The sequence below is a fragment of the Gopherus evgoodei genome, chromosome 8, assembly GCF_007399415.2.
Source record: "Gopherus evgoodei ecotype Sinaloan lineage chromosome 8, rGopEvg1_v1.p, whole genome shotgun sequence".
NCBI lineage: Eukaryota > Metazoa > Chordata > Testudines > Testudinidae > Gopherus > Gopherus evgoodei.
Genome location: NC_044329.1, coordinates 59890649 through 59912053, shown reverse-complemented (window position 1 = coordinate 59912053; position 21405 = coordinate 59890649). Strand labels below are relative to the sequence as shown.

The 21405-nt window shown below is 41.8% G+C and overlaps 2 protein-coding genes across 11 annotated transcripts in view; one reads left to right on the top strand and one right to left on the bottom strand.

Moving 5' to 3' along the window:
* The window catches only part of ODR4 (odr-4 GPCR localization factor homolog), a 40393-nt gene extending 36814 nt beyond the window's left edge, over positions 1 to 3579 (bottom strand). The window contains exons 1-2 of one of the 8 annotated variants that reach the window (XR_004001605.1): positions 3169 to 3574; positions 1934 to 2058 (exon numbers count right to left, since the gene is read on the bottom strand). Coding sequence is in view for 6 of the 8 variants with exons in the window: in XM_030572678.1 (XP_030428538.1) it covers positions 1934 to 2032 (99 nt within the window). In the remaining 2 variants the exon portion in view is untranslated. Of the gene's footprint in view, positions 1 to 848; positions 881 to 1933; positions 2059 to 3168 lie in introns of those variants that run through there. The other 7 variants (XM_030572678.1, XM_030572680.1, XM_030572675.1 and 4 more) reach the window with 7 other exon arrangements.
* A 176-nt stretch (positions 3580 to 3755) lies between these two features.
* The window catches only part of TPR (translocated promoter region, nuclear basket protein), a 79861-nt gene continuing 62211 nt past the window's right edge, over positions 3756 to 21405 (top strand). For all 3 annotated transcript variants that reach the window (XM_030572671.1, XM_030572670.1, XM_030572669.1), the window contains exons 1-8: positions 3756 to 3987; positions 7721 to 7825; positions 8749 to 8822; positions 10050 to 10146; positions 10511 to 10614; positions 12850 to 13014; positions 18909 to 19001; positions 20959 to 21039. In XM_030572671.1, the coding sequence (XP_030428531.1) occupies positions 3837 to 3987; positions 7721 to 7825; positions 8749 to 8822; positions 10050 to 10146; positions 10511 to 10614; positions 12850 to 13014; positions 18909 to 19001; positions 20959 to 21039 (870 nt within the window). In that variant the 5' untranslated portion in view covers positions 3756 to 3836. The remainder of the gene's footprint in view (positions 3988 to 7720; positions 7826 to 8748; positions 8823 to 10049; positions 10147 to 10510; positions 10615 to 12849; positions 13015 to 18908; positions 19002 to 20958; positions 21040 to 21405) is intronic.

The window sequence follows — 21405 nt, the reverse complement described above, 5'->3', positions numbered from 1 at the left end:
GTGGGGGAGGGGGGAGCTTGGCTGCTGGTGGAGGCACAGAAGAGCAGGCTGGGCCGGGCAGTATTTTTACTGCTGCTACCTGCCGAGGTCCTGGCCGTTGGCCCCACCCAGCCTGGGTTCAGCAGTGGGCTGAGCAGGGTCGGTGGCCAGGACCTTGGCAGACAGCAGCATGCCATTAAAAATCAGCTCCCATGCCATCTTTGGCACACAAGCCATAGGTTGCCGACCCCTGTGCTAGGCTATACATATAATTATCATTATTATTATTTTTTAAAAAAGGGGCAGCCTCAACCCAAAGAATTTGCGTTTGAAACATGATGACACAACGGGAAGAGAAAAGAATATAAACAGGAGGACAAGGTAACTGTCAAACAGATAGTTAAGGGTTAATGACTCTTTTACTTGTAAAGGGTTAAGGAGTTCACCTAGCCTAGCTGACACCTGACCGGAGGAACCAATGGAGGGATAAGATGTTTCAAAAGGAAGGAGGGAAGTTTCCTTTGTTTCAGAGTCAGTTTCTGTTTTTACCAGAGTGGGAAAGCTCCAGAAATCAGCCTCTTATCAAGTAGTGAGTATTAGTAAAGGGGAATAAATAGGTTTATGTTTATTTTTTTTGTAACTTGTCTTGGGCATTAGAGAATAATCAAATTGGATAATTTTTGTGTAACTAAGTTTTTGTCCAGGGGAACATCTTCTGTGTTTTGAATCTGTTGTCTGTGAGATCATCTTGTATGTTATCTCCCAGAGGGTTTTCTTTTACCTTTCTTTTCTTTAATTAAAAACCTTTTTTAACATCCTGATTGATTTTTCCTTGTTTTTAGATCCAAGGGGATTGGATCTGGACTCACCAGGAATTGGTGGAGGAGTCTCTCAAGGCTACCCAGGGAGGGAAAGGTTTTGGGGGGGAGACAGAGTTTCCCAAATGACTCAAACTATTTGGGTGGTGGCAGACAGACCGGATCTAAGCTAGTAATTCAGTTTAGGGGTTCACATGCAGGTCCCCACATCTGTACTCTAAAGTCCAGAGTCGGCGGTGAAACCTATGACAGTAACAATGAAAAAACAACAGATTAGTAGTTTTGGGCAGGGCAAATGTGGGAGAAATCAAAATGGTAACGTATTTTATGTTAATTATTCACAAATTATATATATATATAAGCAGACACTTTTTAAAACAGTCACTTAAAAAAGTCATTGTCAAATAACTCCAGTGTGTTCTAGGTCTCTCAAAATATTAATGACAGGACATATTTTCAGTGGCAGTTGAAAGACCGGTAACATTTGCTCTCTGTCATTCTATTACAACTGGTTTCACACTGACAGCAAAACGTGAAAGAAAATAAAGGAACAGAAATGTGAGATAAAGACAAAATGTTGCTGCTATCACCTTCAGTCTCATCTCCACTTTATGGTTTAATACCTGAAGAGATAGTCTCATTTCAACACAAGCATGCAACTCCTACCAATATCCCAGACTACTTGGAAACACAAGTTCGAAACACAGCAGAGTTAGGTAAGCCCTTCATCTTTTTGGAGGTGCATAAATGTAATTCCATGCCATTTACTGTATCTTTCAGACAAGATTTCAAAAACCAAGTTTCTAAGTGTTCCACGGGTACCATGGCAGCTTTTATAAGAGTATGGTTTTGCCCTGATGTCCTTTGTCAAAATATCCCCTTCCTGTCTCATACAAGTTCAACATTAAGCTTACGGGATTGATCCTACACCATTAAAGTCAATGAGAGCAGGATCAAGTCCATAGCTTGATATTGATGTGGGATGCAAAATTGCTCAAGTCACTAACACAGGTTCTTTACTCTAGCGGCTACATAAAGAAGTGTTATTACAAACTCTATATGAACATAATGTTAATCTGAGTTACACATCCACAACACAGAAGCCTATTCATTTTCATATAGATTTAAATACTTACCTGCCCTATCAACAGGCCAGTGACACAAGCCTTTGGTTTTGTGCTGAAGTCTGAAAGATACTGTCCAACAGCTTCTTCCACAAAATAGCTTCTGCCCATTACCGCAAGCTTAGTCTAATTTCCATCTATAAAAAGAGAATATTATTATTCTACCGCTTCAGGTACTTAATCTGAGGACATAAGGCATAGTATGTTAAGTGTACAGAAATAAAAAGTGTTGGAAAAACACCCTGAATGTATTAGCATGACAGTGACCATTAACAAAGTTACAATGAGCTTTATACCTGTAATCACTTCACTGAAGTTCTAAAAGTCTCTTTATGGCACAGGAAAATGTATTCGTTTATTCTTAACATACTTGTATGAAAAAGAGGTATTTCAAATATGGTAACATATATGAAATTGACATATCAAATCAAATATCTTAATTTAAAATCTAGGAAAAAATCATTTACAAGTGATCTATGAAACAACCTCCAACTCTTACTGTTTTAGGAGTAGTTCACTTCCTCTTGCTCACTCACACATTCCCAATTCTCACAGTCAGACCACTATTGCTAACTTATAATCAAAATAGCAGCAAACACCTGCAGCCTAGAAAAATGAAAGACCAGTCCTGCTCAGTTACATTCTACAATATTTGTACTTTGCAAACATTCTTATTTCCCTTCTTCAGACATAACTTATTTTTTAAGTCACTGTGAAGTCTGTCAAACGAGCCAGTTTTACACCTTCCATTTGCAGCTTAAAAAAAAAAATCCTTGAAAGCAAAATGTAGGATCTGGACATATGGGAAGAACTCAGGGGATTTTTCTCGCTTTCCCCGTCCCGCCATGCTCACGTACCTCAATCAATTTGACTCGCTCCTTCCAAAGGCACTAACTAAAAAGTTCAGATCTACACTACAGAGCTGAGGGGCGACGTTCCAGCTCCCAAGGACTAGGAGTACAAGGTGCAAGCAGATGGGGGGGGGGGGTACAACAGGATCCACCTCTCTTGACTGAACCACAGCCAGAGGCGCCAGCTAGTGCCACAGAGGGGAAACATTTCCCACCATTCCCTCCCGCAGTTCGACCTCCCCCTCCCTCAGCTAGGTCAGACACCCACCGCCCTTCAGACACATTTTCCTCTGCCCCAGCCAGGACAGATTCCTATGTCCAAGGGGCCGGGCCGGGCCCCCTCGGCTGAGCCAGCCAGCCTCCCCGCTCCTCTACCCACCGCCACAGCCGCCTCACCTGCTTACTGGGCAGCGGCACCAGTTTCTCTCACAGCTCTCCCCACGCCCAGCACAGGTGTGTCCCACACGTCACATCGCCTGGCTGCGCCTCTGCTCCCGTCTCAACGCGTGAACTCTCGAAGCGTAGGTTGATGACGTAGTCGAATCACTGAGCCTAATGGCTGGAGAATGGGCGCCGGGTATTACGGCCAAACATGGTCCGCCATCTTGTGTGTGGCGGACGTAACACCGCCTCTTCCTTGCTTATCCAGCTTTACTGCTAACCATCAAAGATGCCTCTCTGTGACGTTTGATGAAGTGGGCATTCGCCCATGAAAGCTCATGCTCCAATACATCTGTTGGTCTATAAGGTGCCGCAAGACTCTTTGTTGCTTTCTACAGCTCCAAACTAACAAGCTGCCCTTCTGAGCCTCTTTCTGAGTTCACCAGGTCTAATCAGACAGGCTAGGGCGCAGTGCCTCACTCAACATGGCGGACAGGACGCTACCGCCGGAAGTTTTCGCACAGGAGTTCTGCGTCCGGTGGAGGTTTAACACTACGTTTCCCATGACTCCCGCTGGAGGACGGCTAATGCGCATGCTCTATGCGAGCCTGAGGGTGATGTTGCCGCGCTGTTTCCCTTCTCCGCGGGGCGGCACAGAGAGGTAGGAGAGGCTGCCTCCCAACATGGCTGCGGTGCTGCAGCAGGTCCTGGAGCGGGCCGAGCTGGCCAAGCTTCCCAAGCCGGTGCAGGTGAAGCTGGAGCGCTTCCTGGCCGATCAGCAGAGCGAGATCGATGGGCTCCGAGCCAGGCACGAGCGCTTTAAGGTGGACAGCGGTGAGTGGCGGGGCGGGGGGAAGGGGCTGGGCGTGAGGGGGGATATTTATACGGTGCTGTCCCTGCTGGGCTGCTCCTGCTGCAGGGTCCGGACCTGAGTCTGCTGCCGTGCGCGTGGCCGGGGCCCTCATCGGTGTCACGGGCCGGGGCGAGGGCAGGCGGCCTTCCCGCGGCGCTGGGCGCAGGGTGCTGCCCCGCAGCGAGGTTCACCACCACTGAGTACCGGAGGGACCGAGTTTCGAGTTGCGCCTGTTTGGCGGGAGGTGGACTACAGGGGACACTGGCTAATCGTCGTCACAGAGCCTGAGCCAAGAAGCCAAGGGACAGTGCTGGAGGCAATGCTGTGTGGAGGTCTCATGTTGCTGACATGGGGTTATAAAATATTCCCCACGGCTTTTACATCTGTAAAACTGCAATGGCTGAATATGATGCATTTGTTCTGTGAGGAAGATTCCTTGAATTTTTACACTCTTGTTTTCCACTCAAGCTCTGGGTCGCAGTGTTTTTAAACCACAGCAGGAGTCTGTTCTTAGTGTGTTATTACTTTACATTAAAACTCTTAAAAATAATTTAAAGTCAAGGGGGGTGTACGTCCTGCTGAGTGAGATTCTTTAGCTGCTCCCCAAGTTAGCCAGATGCATGAGGAAGAGCATCGTTAGCCAGATGCTTGAGGAAGAGCATCAGAGGTTTGTTTGATCTACGCTGCAAAAAAGCACCTGCTGCAGTGAGTCTGCAGGCCTATGGCAGGAAAAATAGCCATGCAGATATTCCCATTTGGAGTCTGAGCCCTAGAGATGGGGAGGGTTTCAAAGCCTGTGCTCTAGTGGGAACGTATACACGACTATTTTTAATGCTGTAGTACAAGCCTGGGTCTGTAGACCCAGGCTCTGAGACTCACTGCTGTGTTTTGTTTTCCTAGTTGTTTTTTGCAGTCTAGACATACTCTGAGTGGGCCCAATCTAGCAACACTTCCAATAAACTCCATGTTTGAGGCTTGAACCTTTCCAGATAATCTGCCAATGCTTGAAGCAAGGCTTTTAAAGGATGGACTGGAGATGATTCTTGTAACACTTTCGTTTCCTGAGGACTGTAATACTAATCCGGGTATTGGGCTATCTGGTGGTCCCACATGGCATTTAACTCTTACTATCTTAGAGACTGTGATGATATAATCTTATTTTATTGCCCTGGGCCCACTCAGGAAGGCATCATATCTTAGTGGCTAGAACAGACAACTGGGACCTGGATTTAATATCTGGTTCTGTGACTGGGTAACTTTGGGCAAGATACCTCCCTTCCCTGTGACTCAGTTTCCTTGTTTGTAAAATGACATTAATGATTCTGATCTTTGTAGAGCAATTAGAAATCTGACAATGAAAAGTGCTGTCTAAGAGCCAAGTATTATTAGGGTATTGAAGAGCGGGGCAGGAGCATTGTTTAATAATTGAGCATAGGTGAAACAGTGGGTAGAATCAAGAGTTCATATCTCAGCTCGGCCACAGATTTCCTCTGTAATAGTGATAATATTCCTGCCCTATAGTGGTATTTTTGAATATAAATCATTACTGGTTGAAAATGTTTTGTGATACTTTATTGGAAGACTATAGAAGTATTATTTATTATCATTTTTATAAACCATTTTACCCAAGTAAAACTTTTAATCTTCCAAGTATTTATAGTGGAATTTCAGTTTAAGTAGGCTAGTGGTTGTCTGTAAACTTTGAGATTCTCATATACAAGCTTGTGCTACTTCATTATTTGAAACTGATGTAGTTTAGACTGAGAAAGGTTTATAGTACATATTAAGAAAAGAGCACTTATCTAAAAGTCCGCTAATCTTTCTTGCTGTTATTCCAAGAAAATAGTAGATCACCAGAAATATTATCTCAGATATTTACAAAGCGTTCTGGAACACTACAGATCTGTCTCATCTTACGCTGGGGTTCCATTCCGCGATTAGCGCGTAAAGCGAAAACCGCATATAGTCAAAATTGCATTGAGCTGAATGGCAGACAGAATCGCCCACACTACAGAAACAGTATTTAAATTTATTTTTCTCTTTTTTTTTTTTGCCAACCGCGTAAAGCTGAAATCGCGCATGTTAAATGCGCGTAAGATGCGACAGACCTGTATAGAAAATCTGAAGTGTGACTTTTATTTCAGTTATAAAGCAATAACCTTTACATATCAGTGTTACTTCTGGTTGTGATATTTTCAAAGTCCATAGTGATGTACCCATACAAAAACGTTCTTGACCAGAAATCATTGTTGTTAACAGTTTCCCAAGTTAAGATTTTAAGGGTGAATTTACACACAGTTTTACCCTGATTTAATTATATTGGTTTAGAAATAAGCTATATTGGCATAAGTATAACTGACCACACTAAGGAATTTCACTAATTTAGCTATATGTTGCTAAACTAATATAGTGAAATCAATCCAAAAACTGGAGTAGACCAGATTTTAGGACAGTGGTGACCAACCTGTCCATCGATCGCGATCTCCAGACCACTAACAATCTGGTGGTGCAGCAGGCTCAGGCAGGCACGCTGCCTACCCGCCCGCCCTGGCCCCATGCCACTCTTGGAAGCAGCTCGCTGCTAGCACGTCTCTGTGACCCCTGAGGGGAAGGTGGTGGGGTGAGAAGGTGGCTCTGCATGCTGCCCCAGCACTGTCCCTGCAGCTGCCATTGGCTGGGAAGCAGAAGCAGCACTTGTGGGCATGGGCAGGGCACAGGGACCCTCCCCTTTCCCCTCCCCTGCACCAGGGGCTGCAAAGATGTACCAGCAGCCAGCCATTTCCAGGAGCAGTGTGGTGAGCCTGTAGTAAGTGCCTCCCAGCTGGAGCCTGCACGCACTCCTGCACCCCACCAAACTCCCTCTGAGAGCCTGCTCCCCCACCCTCTCCTGCACCCCAACATGTTGGCCCAACCTGGAGCCACTTCCTGCATCCAAACTCCCTCCCAGAGTTTCAGCCCTTACCCCTTCCTGCACCCCAATCCTCTGCACCAGCGCAGAGCCTCCTACTGCACCAAACTCTCTTCCAGAGGTTGCACCCCTGACTCCTGCACCCAAACTCCCTGCCCCGGCTCAGCCAATGCACGCCCCACTGATTTGTGACAATCCCTGAAAGATTTTTGATCTGTAAACCACAAATGACACTAATAAAAAGTAAAACCCATTAAATGTCCAGTGGTTTTTATGAGATTAGGTGCAGTGTGACCATATGACCCCTGCACCCAAACTCCCTCCCAGAGCTTTCACCTCTCACTCCTGCATCCCAACACCTTGCCCCAGGCTCGGCCTGGAGCCCCCTCCCACACTCTGAACCCCTCGGACCCAGGTCAGAGCCTGCACCGCCTCCTGCACGCCAGCCTCGTGAAAGTGAGTAAGGGTGGGGTAGAGCAAGTAACGGGGGTGGGGGGAATGGAGTGAGTAGGGCAGGGCCTTGGTGAGGGATCAGGGTAGATCCTGTGTTGATCTTAAATTCAAAAAGTGATCTTGTGCGTAAGAAGGTTGGAGACCACTGCTTTAGGGCAATGCACTTGGAGAAATGTAAAACAGATCTGACCATAGTAACAAAATTATTTAAACAGTGCTTAACAGTAGGTAGCAATATTTTTTCTTCAGGATCTACTGAAAGAGCATTGTTTATAGTTGCATTTTCTTCTAGATATGGTTCTCTAATAAAAGCTGATTGTGAAGTAGTGTTAATATAATGTGGTGTTCTGCAGAACAACAGTATTTTGAAGTGGAAAAGCGTCTGGCTCAAAGTCAAGAGAGACTTGTAAACGAGACACAGGAATGTCAGACTCTCCGTCAGGAGCTAAACAAACTTAGTAAGTATAACTACACGTTAATTAGTACATTGGAAAGTTATTTTTGCTTATAATAATTAAATCTTTTGAACTTATTTTGAAATGCTTAAAAATCTAAATAAGAAAGAAAAATCTGTCAACCAAACTTCTTTCATTTCATAGAACAGGGGTAGGCAACCTATGGCACGCATACCAAAGGCTGCACGTGAGCTGATTTTCAGTGACACTCGCACTGCTCGGGTCCTGGCCACTGGTCTGGGGGCTCAGTATTTTTATTTAATTTTAAATGAAGCTTCTTAAACTTTTTAAAAACCTTATTAACTAAACTATTGTCCTATGTAAAGTAATATATTATGGATTTATAGAAAGAGACCTCCTAAAAGCATTAAAATGTATTATTGGCACACAAAACTTTAAATTAGAGTGAATAAATGAAGACTCGGCACAACACTTCTGAAAGGTTGCCAACCCCTATCAAAGAAAGTAATTGATATTTTTAGTTCAAGTCCCTGCTTTCTACAGGCTTTCAGTCTGTTTTACTGGAGTAAACATCTGATTCATATTCTACTCAAGGAACTAAGGGTTACATTCTACAAACCGATTTCTGCAATGCCCACATATGCCCATAAGGGTCAGGTTGCAGGATCATGCCTGAGACTGATTTGTCAGTGGCTTCTCTGATACTCCTTCCTCTGAGTATTGTTTTCAGAAAGCAGATGAGTAGGAATAAAACTACTTTTGTTTTTAATTACAAGAGTGCCAATTTGGTCAATGATTTATTTGTATGTTGGATTTTTAATTTGGGGGAAATTTTTCTCTTCTCAGTTTTGTATTATTCTAAAGCAGGAACATGAATTTTACCAACTGGATATAACTAATGCATGTGTTCTGTTAATACCAAAACGTTTCCTTAATTTTCCCTCCTTGTTCCTCTCCTCCAACAGATGAGCAGTTGAAATCATTGCATGAGAAAAACAAAGAACTTGAAGCGGCTCATGATCGCAATGCAACCATACAGGTATAGGAATCACTGAGTATGCAAATGTAGCAACAGATAGTTGAAACCCTTTAGAATTTAGGGTGCATGTTTTGTTTAGAGTCTTGACAATCAAAAGCTAGATATGATCCATTCTTCAGGTGGATAGCTTGGTGCAAATAATGTGTTGTGTATGTAGGAAAGTTGTGCTCTTCAAGTCCCAGTGCAAGCTCCAGGGCAGACACTCTTATTTCTGATTAAGAGTTACTTATTTTAGCATAGCTTAAAAGTGTTCCCAAACAAATTAAATTAAACCTCAGAAGTCTTACTTTAACTGAAACAAAAGTTTCTGCACAGGGGTTTACAGCAGTTTAACAAAATTGGTTTCAAATTGATATTCTTGGTTCAATCAGTGCAACTGTCTTGTGTAGACCAGCCCATGCTATTGATGACTTTCTTCGCAATTTCTTTTTCCCCACTCTGGTCCTTTGATTAGTCTGTAGCTAATAGCGTGTGGTCTAATTTGTTCACCAAATAAAACCAATTCAGAGAACTAATGTTGTGACTGGAGTACCTTTTGTTGATACCGCAGTTCTGGTTCTAGGCTTTATCCTTAGGCACATCCAGAACAAGTTTTATTTGAGAGTTTGGAAACCCATAAGGACTCCAGCTGTCTCTATGCTTACTGGAGTCCAGAGGAAATCTGTCTGTCTTGCACCTGTGAGGAAATCTCTGTAGCAGTTGAATAGCAAAAGTAGGAGTAAAAAAAATCACTGTTCAATAAACAGTTCTCCTAGAGTGGCTGATAAGTCTGTTTTTTTTTTTCTTTTCTTGAACATGTACCCCTTTTAGTGTACTCTCAGATTACATTTATAGGTAAAGAAGGTGATATCCTCTACCATCTCAGACTGAGATTACATTTCATAAATTATTCCAGGGCATAGGATGAAACCTCCAAGAAAATTTAAGGGTGTTGCAAGAAGTTATGTTGATTCTTCCCTCTGTGTCAGAACTGAACAGATGCTCAGCACAGTAATGGAAATCAAAGGGGGACACAAGATTCCAGTTTGTTTGTTTCAGTAACTGACTTGCTTGAGCAATTCCTGTGTACACCTTCTTCTGTACTAATAGTAGGATTGCTTTCACACATTCATTAGAAATGGTTAGGATGATAACCTCTGCTTACTATCATACAGGGAAAATGCCGTAGTAAGTTTAAGAATGACCATGACTCTTAACATAAAACTGATTTTTTTTTTTTAATTGAAGAGTCAGCTTACTAGAGCAAAAGAAGAATTGGAAGGTGAAAAGAGAGATTTGGTTCGAACGAGTGAGAGACGCTCTCAAGAAATTGAACACTTAAATGGTATGACCAGTAAATACGCTTAAACTGTAACTGAGTTTACACCTGCTTTGTGAGTCAGACTTAAACCTAAACTCAATAATGGTTAATTATCCGAATTTGTATGGGTAACTCCTATTAATAGATCAGTAAAGAACAGGAGTCAGATTGGTAGACGAAAGTGGTGGGGGAAATGTCAAGTCAGGGGAAAAGCCCAATAGCATGCTAGGTGATATTTAATTGTGCAGAGACACATATTGGCAATTGCTAACAGTCTCCTCATAAACTGGTAGCCTTCATTTCTAAGTGACTAAATCTGGTTTATTTATAATAATAACTGATACTGTTTTGGATGTTTAGCATCTTACATTGTCTCTGATTTTTCTAGAGGATGTTAAACGTCTAAATGAAAAACTTACGGAAGCAAACTCAGCAAAAGTGGAGCTACAATTAAAACTGGATGAGCTTCAAACATCAGATGTCTCTGTGAAGGTAAGCAGTGTTTTACATGGGTTACCCTTGTCACTAGTGAGCGTTCCACTAAAAAGACATCAATTATGTAGGTATCAGTAAGAAGATAACTACATGTGGTATAAAATGGGTCTTCTTTCAAAGGACACAGGCAAACATCTTTGTCACAACAAGAATATGTCATTTGTAACCTTCCAATAAGATTAAACTGTTGAATTGTTTTCTGTAATTCATGCAGACTGGTCTTACTCTAGGCTGCCAATATCCATGAAATCAACTTTCTAGACTTCATTCCTGGTTGTAGTGATAACGCTGTAGTGCAGGGGTCTCAAACACATGGCCTGTGGAGTTATTAGCCACGGCCTGCCAAGCGCCCCCCCCCCCCCCGAGTTGTGGCCACCAAGCTCTCCTCCCCCACTGCCTCCTCCGCCTCAGTATTCCACGTTCCCCCTCTACCTACCTCCAGGCACTTGCTGCTGCCAAACAGCTGTTTGGCGGCACTTAGCGCTTTACAGGAGGGAGGGAGGAGGAGGAATGGGGAGCCGCGCACTCAGGGTAGGAGGTGGCAAAAAGGGGATGCTCGGGCGGGGATTTGGGAAAGGCTTTGGAATAGGGGCAGGGAGGGGGTGGAGTTGGGGTGGGGACTTTAGAGGCGGGGCCTCATGGAAGGGGTTGAGTGGGGGTGGGGACAGCGGGACGGGGATGTCATTGATGCGGCCTTTGGGCCAATGTACTAGTCCTCATGTGGCCCTCCTGGTTGTTTGAGTTTGAGACCCCTGCTCTAGTAGCTGATCCAACCCGTATTCATTTTCTCAAGGAAACAGCCCTAGAGAATTCTAAATTAACTTCCAAAGGCAGTGCTCGGAAGTTTGACCTTGGTCAAATGACCTTAGTCATTTATCTTGCTAATATATATTCCTTGCTCATCCCACGATTAACTTTCTGAGCTTAATGTTAGAAGGTCCCTTATCTTTTATTTGTACCAGACTAGAGTCCTCATAGCATACATCCAGTTTTTTTATTTCATGTGAAACTGGAACACTCAGTTCAACAGTGAGCCATGTCAAAATATTATCTGTTGGCATTTCACATTGCTTCTCTTTAGTAATTCAAAGTCATATTAATTTACACTTGTGCAGCACTAGATTGGCATCTGTATCAGTTGCTTTCCAGGAGATTTGTAGGGCAGCCATATGGAGTTCCCTAGATATTTCTGGAAAATGTTATTCTTTGTATATCCCTAGCTAACACAATATAGCTTTTTGTTCCATTCTAGTAGTACGAACACTTACAAAGGTTTGAATATGCTACTACTTGCAAGTAAATGGGCTTGGTCTTTTAGCTCAGACGGTTGTGCTTCTAGGTCAAGAGGTCCCTGGTTCAGTCCCCAGGGACCTGTTACACATGGATTCAGCCAAATAGCATGAATCTGTATTTGGCTTACTGAAGTTATGAAACCTGAGTGTATTCCTCACTCTTCCTCAGGATCATTTTGTCCTTAAGTGTTTCTGTTTGAGGCAAGAAGCCTTCATATAGTCAAACAAGTAAGCAAACTATTGTTTTGTTACGATTATAGTATTGGCACACCGACCCTTTTGATACTTTGAGGCTTATATGTGGTGTTTAACCTAGTCTCTCCTTAGACAGATTCATTAAGTTTTTAAGTCTACAGAAGTGGGGATCTGTGTTAGCACTCTATTTTAATTTTCTGTAATTCCTGTTTTTTAAAGGCTGGGTCATATTTTTCTGTGTTTGTGTCAAGCATAGCACAATGGGTCTCCAACGCTAATTATGGCCTTTGGCCCCTACTGAAACTTAAATGGTAAATAATATCCTTACATGATGTTGGACACATTTTTTTGCCTTTATAATGTGCTTTCTACTTTGTACCTGACACTAATACCTCAGCAGGGGAAGGTTTATGCTACTGATTGAAGAGACAGGTTAACAGTCTTAGAATTCCAATGCTAGAGTCGTTATTCTCATTTGTAAAATGATAGCAAGGATCCAGGAGTAGGCATATGTCACAGCTGAATTGTTTCCTGAAGCTTGAGGACAGGAAAAAGGCATTCTAACTTGGTGAGGCTTATGGATGCATGGCTATGCATGGGTGGGTGCATCATTAACTCCAAACATGAGCTAGCCACTGATACACACACATGCAATTTGTGAAGAAGTTTTGCATAGAAAGTAGTCTTGTTACGAGTGCTGATTTATTTAGTTTTATCATGCTGTCTTTCACAATTTTATTTTTAGTATCGTGAGAAAAGGTTGGAGCAAGAAAAGGAATTATTACAGAATCAGAACACGTGGTTGCACACCGAGTTGAAAGCCAAAACAGATGAACTCTTGCTTATTTCCAGGGAAAAGGGAAATGAAATCCTTGAGCTTAAATGTAGTCTGGAGAACAAGAAAGAAGAGGTAAAATAGTAAATAATACATATTTTTTTCTAAGTAATTTTTAAAAAGAAAACAAAATTTAGTAAAGATGTGATAACAATTATGTAGAGTCTTCACCCCTTGACTACTTGAGTGAGGAATTTTTATAGCACTGACACTCTTCGCTATGGATTGAGTTTCATGTAAAGGGACAAATTTTTATGTGTGTTCTTGAAGTTTTGGGTGATGTTATGTTTTAAGGTAGGGAATTGTGCTTTTTTTCCATTATGTGCTTTGATCACTTATAGTTTGCAGGGAATGAATATATTGGTATGGACATCTAAAGTAAGGTAGAGCAATTGAAGATTATTTTTGTAAGATTAGTGATGATAAATTAAAAGTAGCTGAAAGTACAAGGTGTAATACAACAGTGCTAGTGAAAAAGTAACAGGGAGTTTTGCAAGGGAGTTCTCCAGGTGAAGAAGGATCAAATACAGCACGCTTGGGGTAAGTGGCTGTCTGTAGTGTGTGTTTGTGTTTGGGGGTTACTTGCTGTGTGCTGAGCTTGAGTTTGTCTGTCTGTTTGGTTGGTTGTTTGAAGGACCGTATACTGTGGCTGGCAGGTGGAAGCTGTGAATTTCAAAATAAGGTTTGAAAGCTAGAAGCCTCTGTTAATTGTCTGAGCCTTAGTCAGGGGGCTGGGCTATCAAGAAGGCCAGGGCTTTATAAAGCAGTGCGCAAGTGACCAGGGACCGCTAACAAGGAGTTTCACAAGGGAGTTCTCCAGGTGAAGGAGAGCAAATACAGCACCGTTGGGATAAGTGGCTGTCTGTAGTGTGTGTTTGTGTTTGTAAGTTACCTGCTGTGTGCTAAGCTTGTGTTTGTCTGTCTGGTTGGTTGGTTGTTTGAAGGACCGTGTGGTGTGTTTGGCAATTGGAAGCTGTGAGCTTCAAAGTAAGGTTTGAAAGCTAGAAGCCTCTGTTAATTGTCTGAGCCTTAGTCAGTGGGCGGGGCTATCAAGAAGGCCATGGCTTTAAAAAGCAGTGCGCAAGCGACCAGGGAGCTTTGTGACCAGGGGCTGCTAACAGGGAGTTTCACAGGGGAGTGGGAAGGGGGCAAGGTTCACTTGCTGTTCTTTAAAACCTGTAAACTAAACTACATTAAAAACTCGTTGATTTAAACAAAACCCTTTCATTAACTAGGTAGCTGCAGGAGACAATGCAGAAGTCCAGCGGCACAGTGGGGGCTATCCAGTTTATTGCGCTGAGTACAGCATGTGTGATTACCTGCCCTGTGGGTGGGTGGCATATGTGTGCATTCCGTGCAAGGAGCTCCTGGCCTTCAGAGACCACATACGGGCTTTGGAGGCCAGGGTGTCGGAACTGGAGGGGCTAAGGGAGGCAGAGAGGTATGTTGATGAGGCTTTCAGGGACACTGTAGAATTGTCCCACCTCCAGTCAGACAGCCCCTGCGCTGTTGAGGAGGATGAAAGGCACAGGGATGCAGAGCAGTCAAAGGGAGCAGAGGGAAACCTTCCTATAGTTGGGACCTTCCTTCCAGATGGTGCATGGGTATCCTCTCGCACTAAGGTTACTTCTCTGAGGGAGAGAACTCCAGTCACTAGGAAAAGGCAAGTATTAGTAATGGGAGATTCAATCATTAGAAACATAGCTGGGTTTGTGATGACCAAGAGAACCGTATGGTGACTTGCCTGCCTGGTGCGAAAGTTGTGGATCTCTCGAGGCATCTGGATAGATTTATGAGTAGTGCTGGGGAGGAGCTGGTGGTCATGGTACATGTAGGTACCAATGACATAGGGAAGGGTAAGAGAGCTCCTGGATGCCAAATTTAGGCTGCTAGGGAAGAGACTGAAATCTAGGACCTCTATGATGGCATTCTCAGAAATGTTCCCAGTTCTACATGCAGGGCCAGGTAGGCGGGCAGAGCTTCAGAATCTCAGTGCATGGATGAGACGATGGTGTAGAGAGGAGGGGTTTAGATTCATTAGGGACTGGGGAAACTTTGGGGATAGGGGGAGCCTATACAGGAGAGATGGGCTCCACCTAAACCAAAGTGGAACCAAACTGTTGGCGCTTAACATTAAAAAGGTTGTAGAGCAGTTTTTAAACTAGGAGATGGGGAAAGCCGACTGCTGCAGAGGAGCATGTGGATTGGACAGAGACTTCTCTTAGAGGAGACTCCCTTGATAGAGATTCTCTATGTTACAGTCAGGAGCAGAGGATGGAAGAGGATAATGTAAGGCCCAGATCAAACGAGAAACATTCACATAAAGAATTGGACACATCAGAAAAGGGCAGACAAATAAATAGTGACAAGTTTTTAAAGTGTTTGTACACAAATGCTAGAAGTCTAAATAATAAGATAGGTGAACTAGAGTGCCTCGTGATAAAGAAGGCTATTGATATAATGGGCATCACAGAAACCTGGGGTACAAAATATATCGTAAGTACAATGCGGGGTGGGGGGGGAAATAGGGGGAGTGGCACTATATGTGAAAGAAAATGTAGACTCAAATGAAGTAAAAATCTAAGTGAATCCACATGTTCCATAAAATCTCTATGGATAATAATTTCATGCTCTAATAAGAATATAACATTAGGGATCTATTATCGACCACCTGACCAGGAGAGTGATAGTGACGATGAAATGCTAAGGGAAATTAGAGAGGCTATCAAAATGAAGAACTCAATGATAGTGGGCGATTTCAATTATCCCCATATTGACTGGGGACATGTCATCTCAGGACGAAATGCAGAGAAAAATTTTTCGATACTTTAAATGATTGCTTCTTGGAGCAGCTGGTACAGGACCCCACAAGGGGAGCAGCAACTCTCAATTCAGTCCTGAGTGGAGCACAGGAGCTGGTCTAAGAGGTAACTATAACAGGAATGCTTGAAAATAGTGACCGTAATATAACAACATTTAACATCCCTGTGGTGGGAAGAACTTCTCAACAGCCCAACACTGTGGCATTTAATTTCAAAAAGGGGAACTATGCAAAAATGAGGGGGTTAGTTAAACAGAAATTAAAAGGTACAGTGACTACCGTGAAATCCCTGCAAGCGGCATGGGCGCTTTTTAAAGACACCATAATAGAGGCCCAACTTAAATGTATACCCCAAATTAAGAAACACAGTAAAAACAAGAGCCACTATGGCTTGGCTTAACCATGTAAAATAATAAATATCAATAGGTATATCTCCAATTATTATTTATTTATCTCCTAGAACTGGAAGGGATCTCGAAAGGCCATTGAGTCCAGCCCCCTGCCTTCACTAGCAGAACCAAGTACTGATTTTTGCCCCAGATCCTTAAGTGGCCCCCTCAAGGATTGAACTCACAATCTTAGGTTTACAGGCCAGTGCTCAAACCACTGAGCTATCTGGCATCTTTTAAAAAGTGGAAGTCAGATCCTAGTGAGGTAAATAGAAAGGAGCATAAACACTGCCAAATTAAGTGTAAAAATTAATAAGAAAATCGAAAGAGGAGTTTGAAGAACGGCTAGCCAAAAACTCCAAAGGTAATAACAAAATGGTTTTTAAGTACGTCAGAAGCAGGAAGCCTGCTAAACAACCAGTGGGGCCCCTGGATGATTGAGATACAAAAGGAGCACTTAAAGATGATAAAATCATTGTGGAGAAACTAAAAGGATTCTTTGCTTCAGTCTTCATGGCTCAGGATGTTAGGGAGATTCTCAAACCTGAGCTGGCTTTTGTAGGTGACATCTGAGGAACTGTCACAGATTGAAGTGTCACTAGAGGAGGTTTTGGAATTAATTGGTAAACTTAACATTAACAAGTCACTGGGACCAGATGGCATTCACCCAAGAGTTCTGAAAGAACTCAAACGTGAAGTTGCAAAACTATTAACTATGGTTTGTAACCTTTCTTTAAATCGGCTTCTGTACCCAATGACTGGAAAATAGCTAATGTAACGCCAATATTTAAAAAGCGCTGTAGAGGTGATCCCAGCAATTACAGACCGGTAAGTCTAACTTCAGTACTGGGCAAATTAGTTGAAACAATAGTAAAAAAATAAAATTGTCAGACACATAGAAGAACATAAGTTGTTGGGCAAAAGTCAACATGATTTCTGTAAAGGGAAATCGTGTCCTACTAATCTATTAGAGCTCTTTGAAGAGGTCAACAAACGTGGACAAGGGGGATCCAGTGGACATAGTATACTTAGATTTCCAGAAAGCCTTTGACAAGGTCCCTCACCAAAGGCTCTTACATAAATTAAGTTGTCACGGGATAAAAGGGAAGGTCCTTTCATGGATTGAGAATTGGTTAAAAGACAGGGAACAAAGGGTAGGAATAAATGGTAAATTCTCAGAATGGAGAGGGGTAACTAGTGGTGTTCCCCAAGGGTCAGTGCTAGGACTGATCCAGTTCAACTTATTCATAAATGTTCTGCAGAAAGGAGTAAAAAGTGATGTGGCAAAGTTTGCAGATGATACTAAACTGCTCAGGATAGTTAAGACCAAAGCAAACTGTGAAGAACTTCAAAAAGATCTCACAAAACTAAGTGATTGGGCAACAATATGGCAAATGAAATTTAGTGTGGATAAATATAAAGTAATGCACAGTGGAAAAAAATGACCCCAACTGTACATAAAATATGATGGGGGCTAATTTAGCTGCAACGAATCAGGAAAAAGATCTTGGAGTCATTGTGGATAGTTTTTTGAAGACGTCCACACAGTGTGCAGAGGCAGTCAAAAAAGCAAACAGGATGTTAGGAATCATTAAAAAGGGGATAGAGAATAAGAGTAAAAATATATTATTGCCCTTATATAAGTCAATGGTACGCCCACCTCATCTCAAAAAGATATACTAGCACTAGAAAAGCTTCAGAGAAGGGCAACTAAAATGATTAGGAGTTTGGAATGGGTCCCATATGAGGAGAGATTAAAGAGGCTGGGACTTTTCAGCTTGGAAAAGAGGAGACTAAGGGGGGATATGATAGAAGTATATAAAATCATGAGTGATGTGGAGAAAGTAGATAAAGAAAAGTTATTTACTTATTCCCATAATACAAGAACATGGGGCCACCAAATTAATGGGCAGCAGGTTTTAAACAAATAAAAGGATGTTCTTCACACAGCACACAGTCAACTTATGGCACTCCTTGCCTGAGGAGGTTGTGAAGGCTAGGACTATAACAGCGTTTAAAAGAGAACTGGATAAATTCATGGAGGTTAAGTCCATTAATGGCTGTTAGCCAGGATGGGTAAGGAATGGTGTCCCTAGTCTCTGTTTGTCAGAGAGAGGAGATGGATGGCAGGAGAGTCATCACTTGATCATTACCTGTTGAGCTCACTCCCTCTGGGGCACCTGGCATTGGCCACTGTCGGTAGACAGGATACTGGGCTAGATAGACCTCTGGTCTGACCCAGTATGGCTGTTCTTATGTTAAAATATACAGAAATACAGTTTCTTGATAAAAAGAATATTTGGGTTTTTTTAAATATTTACAAAAAATATTGTACTGGTAATACAGCATCATTTTAGCATGTGTTTTTTGGGTTGGGGAAAAACTTTGGGCTTTATTTTCAAAATAGCTTGTCACTAATCAGCTCCTGTTTAGATATGTACTTAAGTGATAAGTTCCTGTTAGGCAAGAAGTGAGGCAGCCAGATTTTGTGTGTTCTCAGTTGTCATAAGCACCTGGATGCAAAGCATCTTTGAAAATCTGGCTGCTTTTGGATACCTGCACAGAGTCAAAATTCTTTAGAAAAACCAGCCTTTATCGCTTGTGAAATCTAAGGATATACTGTAATTAGAAACTTTGAAATGTATATTATGGTCGATAATAATCCGATACAGCATTTCTGTTGAAGTACAATTTGAAAAATATATGTAATTGTAAATGAAATATAAACATCTTATGTTTCATGTCTCTTATTCACACAGGTTTCCAGAATGGAGGAGCAGGTAAACAGCTTAAAATTGTCAAATGAAAATTTACAGAAACATGTGGAAGATCTTTTGACTAAATTGAAGGAGGTAAGAAAATCTTTTCTAAACTGTAATCTAGTGTGGCAACATTTAAGATTACTTCAGTATTTTAACTAGAAAAATTATCTCCCGTATCTAATAGAATTAAGTACAATACTACCCTAATCTGCACCATTGTACCAAGGTATTGTTGGGATTGCCATCTATAGAGGGGAGGGAGTTTACATTGCGGGCTGCAGTGTCCAGGCAAAGCAGGAAGGACTCCAATAGGGGAAGAGTATTAGACAGACTCAGCTCAAACTCCAATAGATTTACTTACTACTCTCTTTCTTATTAAGCAACTTTGGGCAAAGGTGGGTGGAAGGAGGGTAGGAGTTTAAGAAAGCTTTTACTTAGGGCCAACAACTTCCAACTTTTACAAAAGTTCCAGACCTTTTTTTGTGGGGGGGGTGGGAAGAGAAAATATCCGCCTGTAATATTTGCCACACAATGTTGCAGCTTTTTGGAAGTGTATGAAAGCCTAAAAATAAAATTGACTGGCATATTTTCATTATCCATTCTGAAAGAAATGCAAAGAGTACAAATTGGAAAAGAAACGTAGAACAAACTAGATCTCTCGATTTTGTTGTACTTAGCCAATGGAACATACGACTGAAATATTGATAAAGAAATGTAAAAGTGTTTGTAATGGTTTGTGCCACAACCTGATGTTTGCTTTTTCATAGGTATGTATCATTTATGTGATTGAATCATGTTTTCTCAAATGTAAATTAAAATGGCTGGGTTTGGAAGAAAATCAAACTTCTGATAGAGAGGAAAAAGAATCTCGTTCAATAACTTGCCCTTTTCCACATTGTTTGGTCTGTAGTACTGTATATCTGAGGAAACATTTTTGTTTTTGAACTTCTATGTATTCTAACAGCCACAGTATAATTCTTAAACTTATAAAAACCTCACTTTGAACATAGGAACTGCCGTGCTGAGTCAGACAAATGATCCATCTATCCTGGATCCTGTCTTCCGGCAGTGGCCAGTGCCAATTCTTCAGAGGAAATGAACAGAATCAGACGATTGAGTGATCCATCTCCTGTTGTCCAGTCCTTGTTTCTGGCAGTCAGAGGTTTAGGGAAACGCAGAATGTGGGGTTGCACTGCTGGCCATCTTGGCCAAGAGTCATTGATCCTCCATCAACTTATCTAATTTTTTTTTTTTAACCCAGTTATACTTTTAGCCTTCACAACATCCCCTGGCAACAAGTTCTACAGGGTGACTGTGCATTGTGTGAAGATGTACTTACTTATGTTTGTTTTAAACTTGCAGCTTATTAATTTCATTGGGTAACCCTTTGTTCCTATGTTATGTCCTTATTTACTTTATCCACACCATTCATGATTTTATAGACTTCTATCATATCTCTCCTTCGTTGTTTCTTCTCTAAGATGTACAGTCTATAATTTTAATCTCTCCTCATGTGGAAGTTGTTCCATCCCTTTAATCATTTTTGTTGCCCTTCTCTGTACCTTTTCCTATTCTAATATATCTTTCTTGAAATGAGATGACCAGAACTGTGCGCACACAGTATTCAAGTTGTAGGCATACCGTGAATTCATATAGTGGCCTTATATTTTCTGCTTTTATTTTATCCCTTTCCTAAATGTTCCTTTAGCTTTTTTGACTGCTGCTCCAGATTGAGAAGATGTTATCAGAGAACTAGCCACGATGACTCTAAGATCTTTCTTACAACTAATTTAGAATCTATCATTTTGTATGTATAATTGGGATTATGTTTTCCAATATGCATTACTTTGCACTTACCAACACTGAATTTTGTTTGCCATTTTCTTCTCCCATCACCCAGTTTTGTGAGATCCCTTTGTAACTCTTTGCCGTCAACTTTAGACTTAATTATCTTGAGTAATTTACTGTTGTCTGCAAACTTTGCCACCTTACTGGCTTGCAACTGAAACAGAACCAGTGCTATGAATTCATGTTTTTTAATCATCAGGCAAAAGAACAGCAAGCCGGTATGGAAGAAAGATTCCATAATGAACTAAATGCCCACATAAAGTTATCCAACTTATACAAGGTAAGTTTGGGAATATTGGATAGATTCATATTGGAATTATATGGAAGTAGGTCCAGGGTTTGGAGTGTGGTACAGGTCTGACTATTTTCCCAGGGCTATATTTCTGCCTATATAAAGTGTTAATGTGAGATGTGGGGATGGTTCTCTTCCTTAATCTTCCAAAGTCCTGTTTAGTTTCTTCTGGCCAATAAGACTTTTATCACATGCATTTTCATTAAAAGGAACAGATCTCTCAAAAACTTCATAGACAACATAGGATACTATGCATAGATGTGCTCTGACATATTGAAAGAAGGATATGGGAAAATAAGCTTGGGTTGAGCAGTTGATGTGGCCCAATGCTTGAAATGGCCATAACTTTGTAGG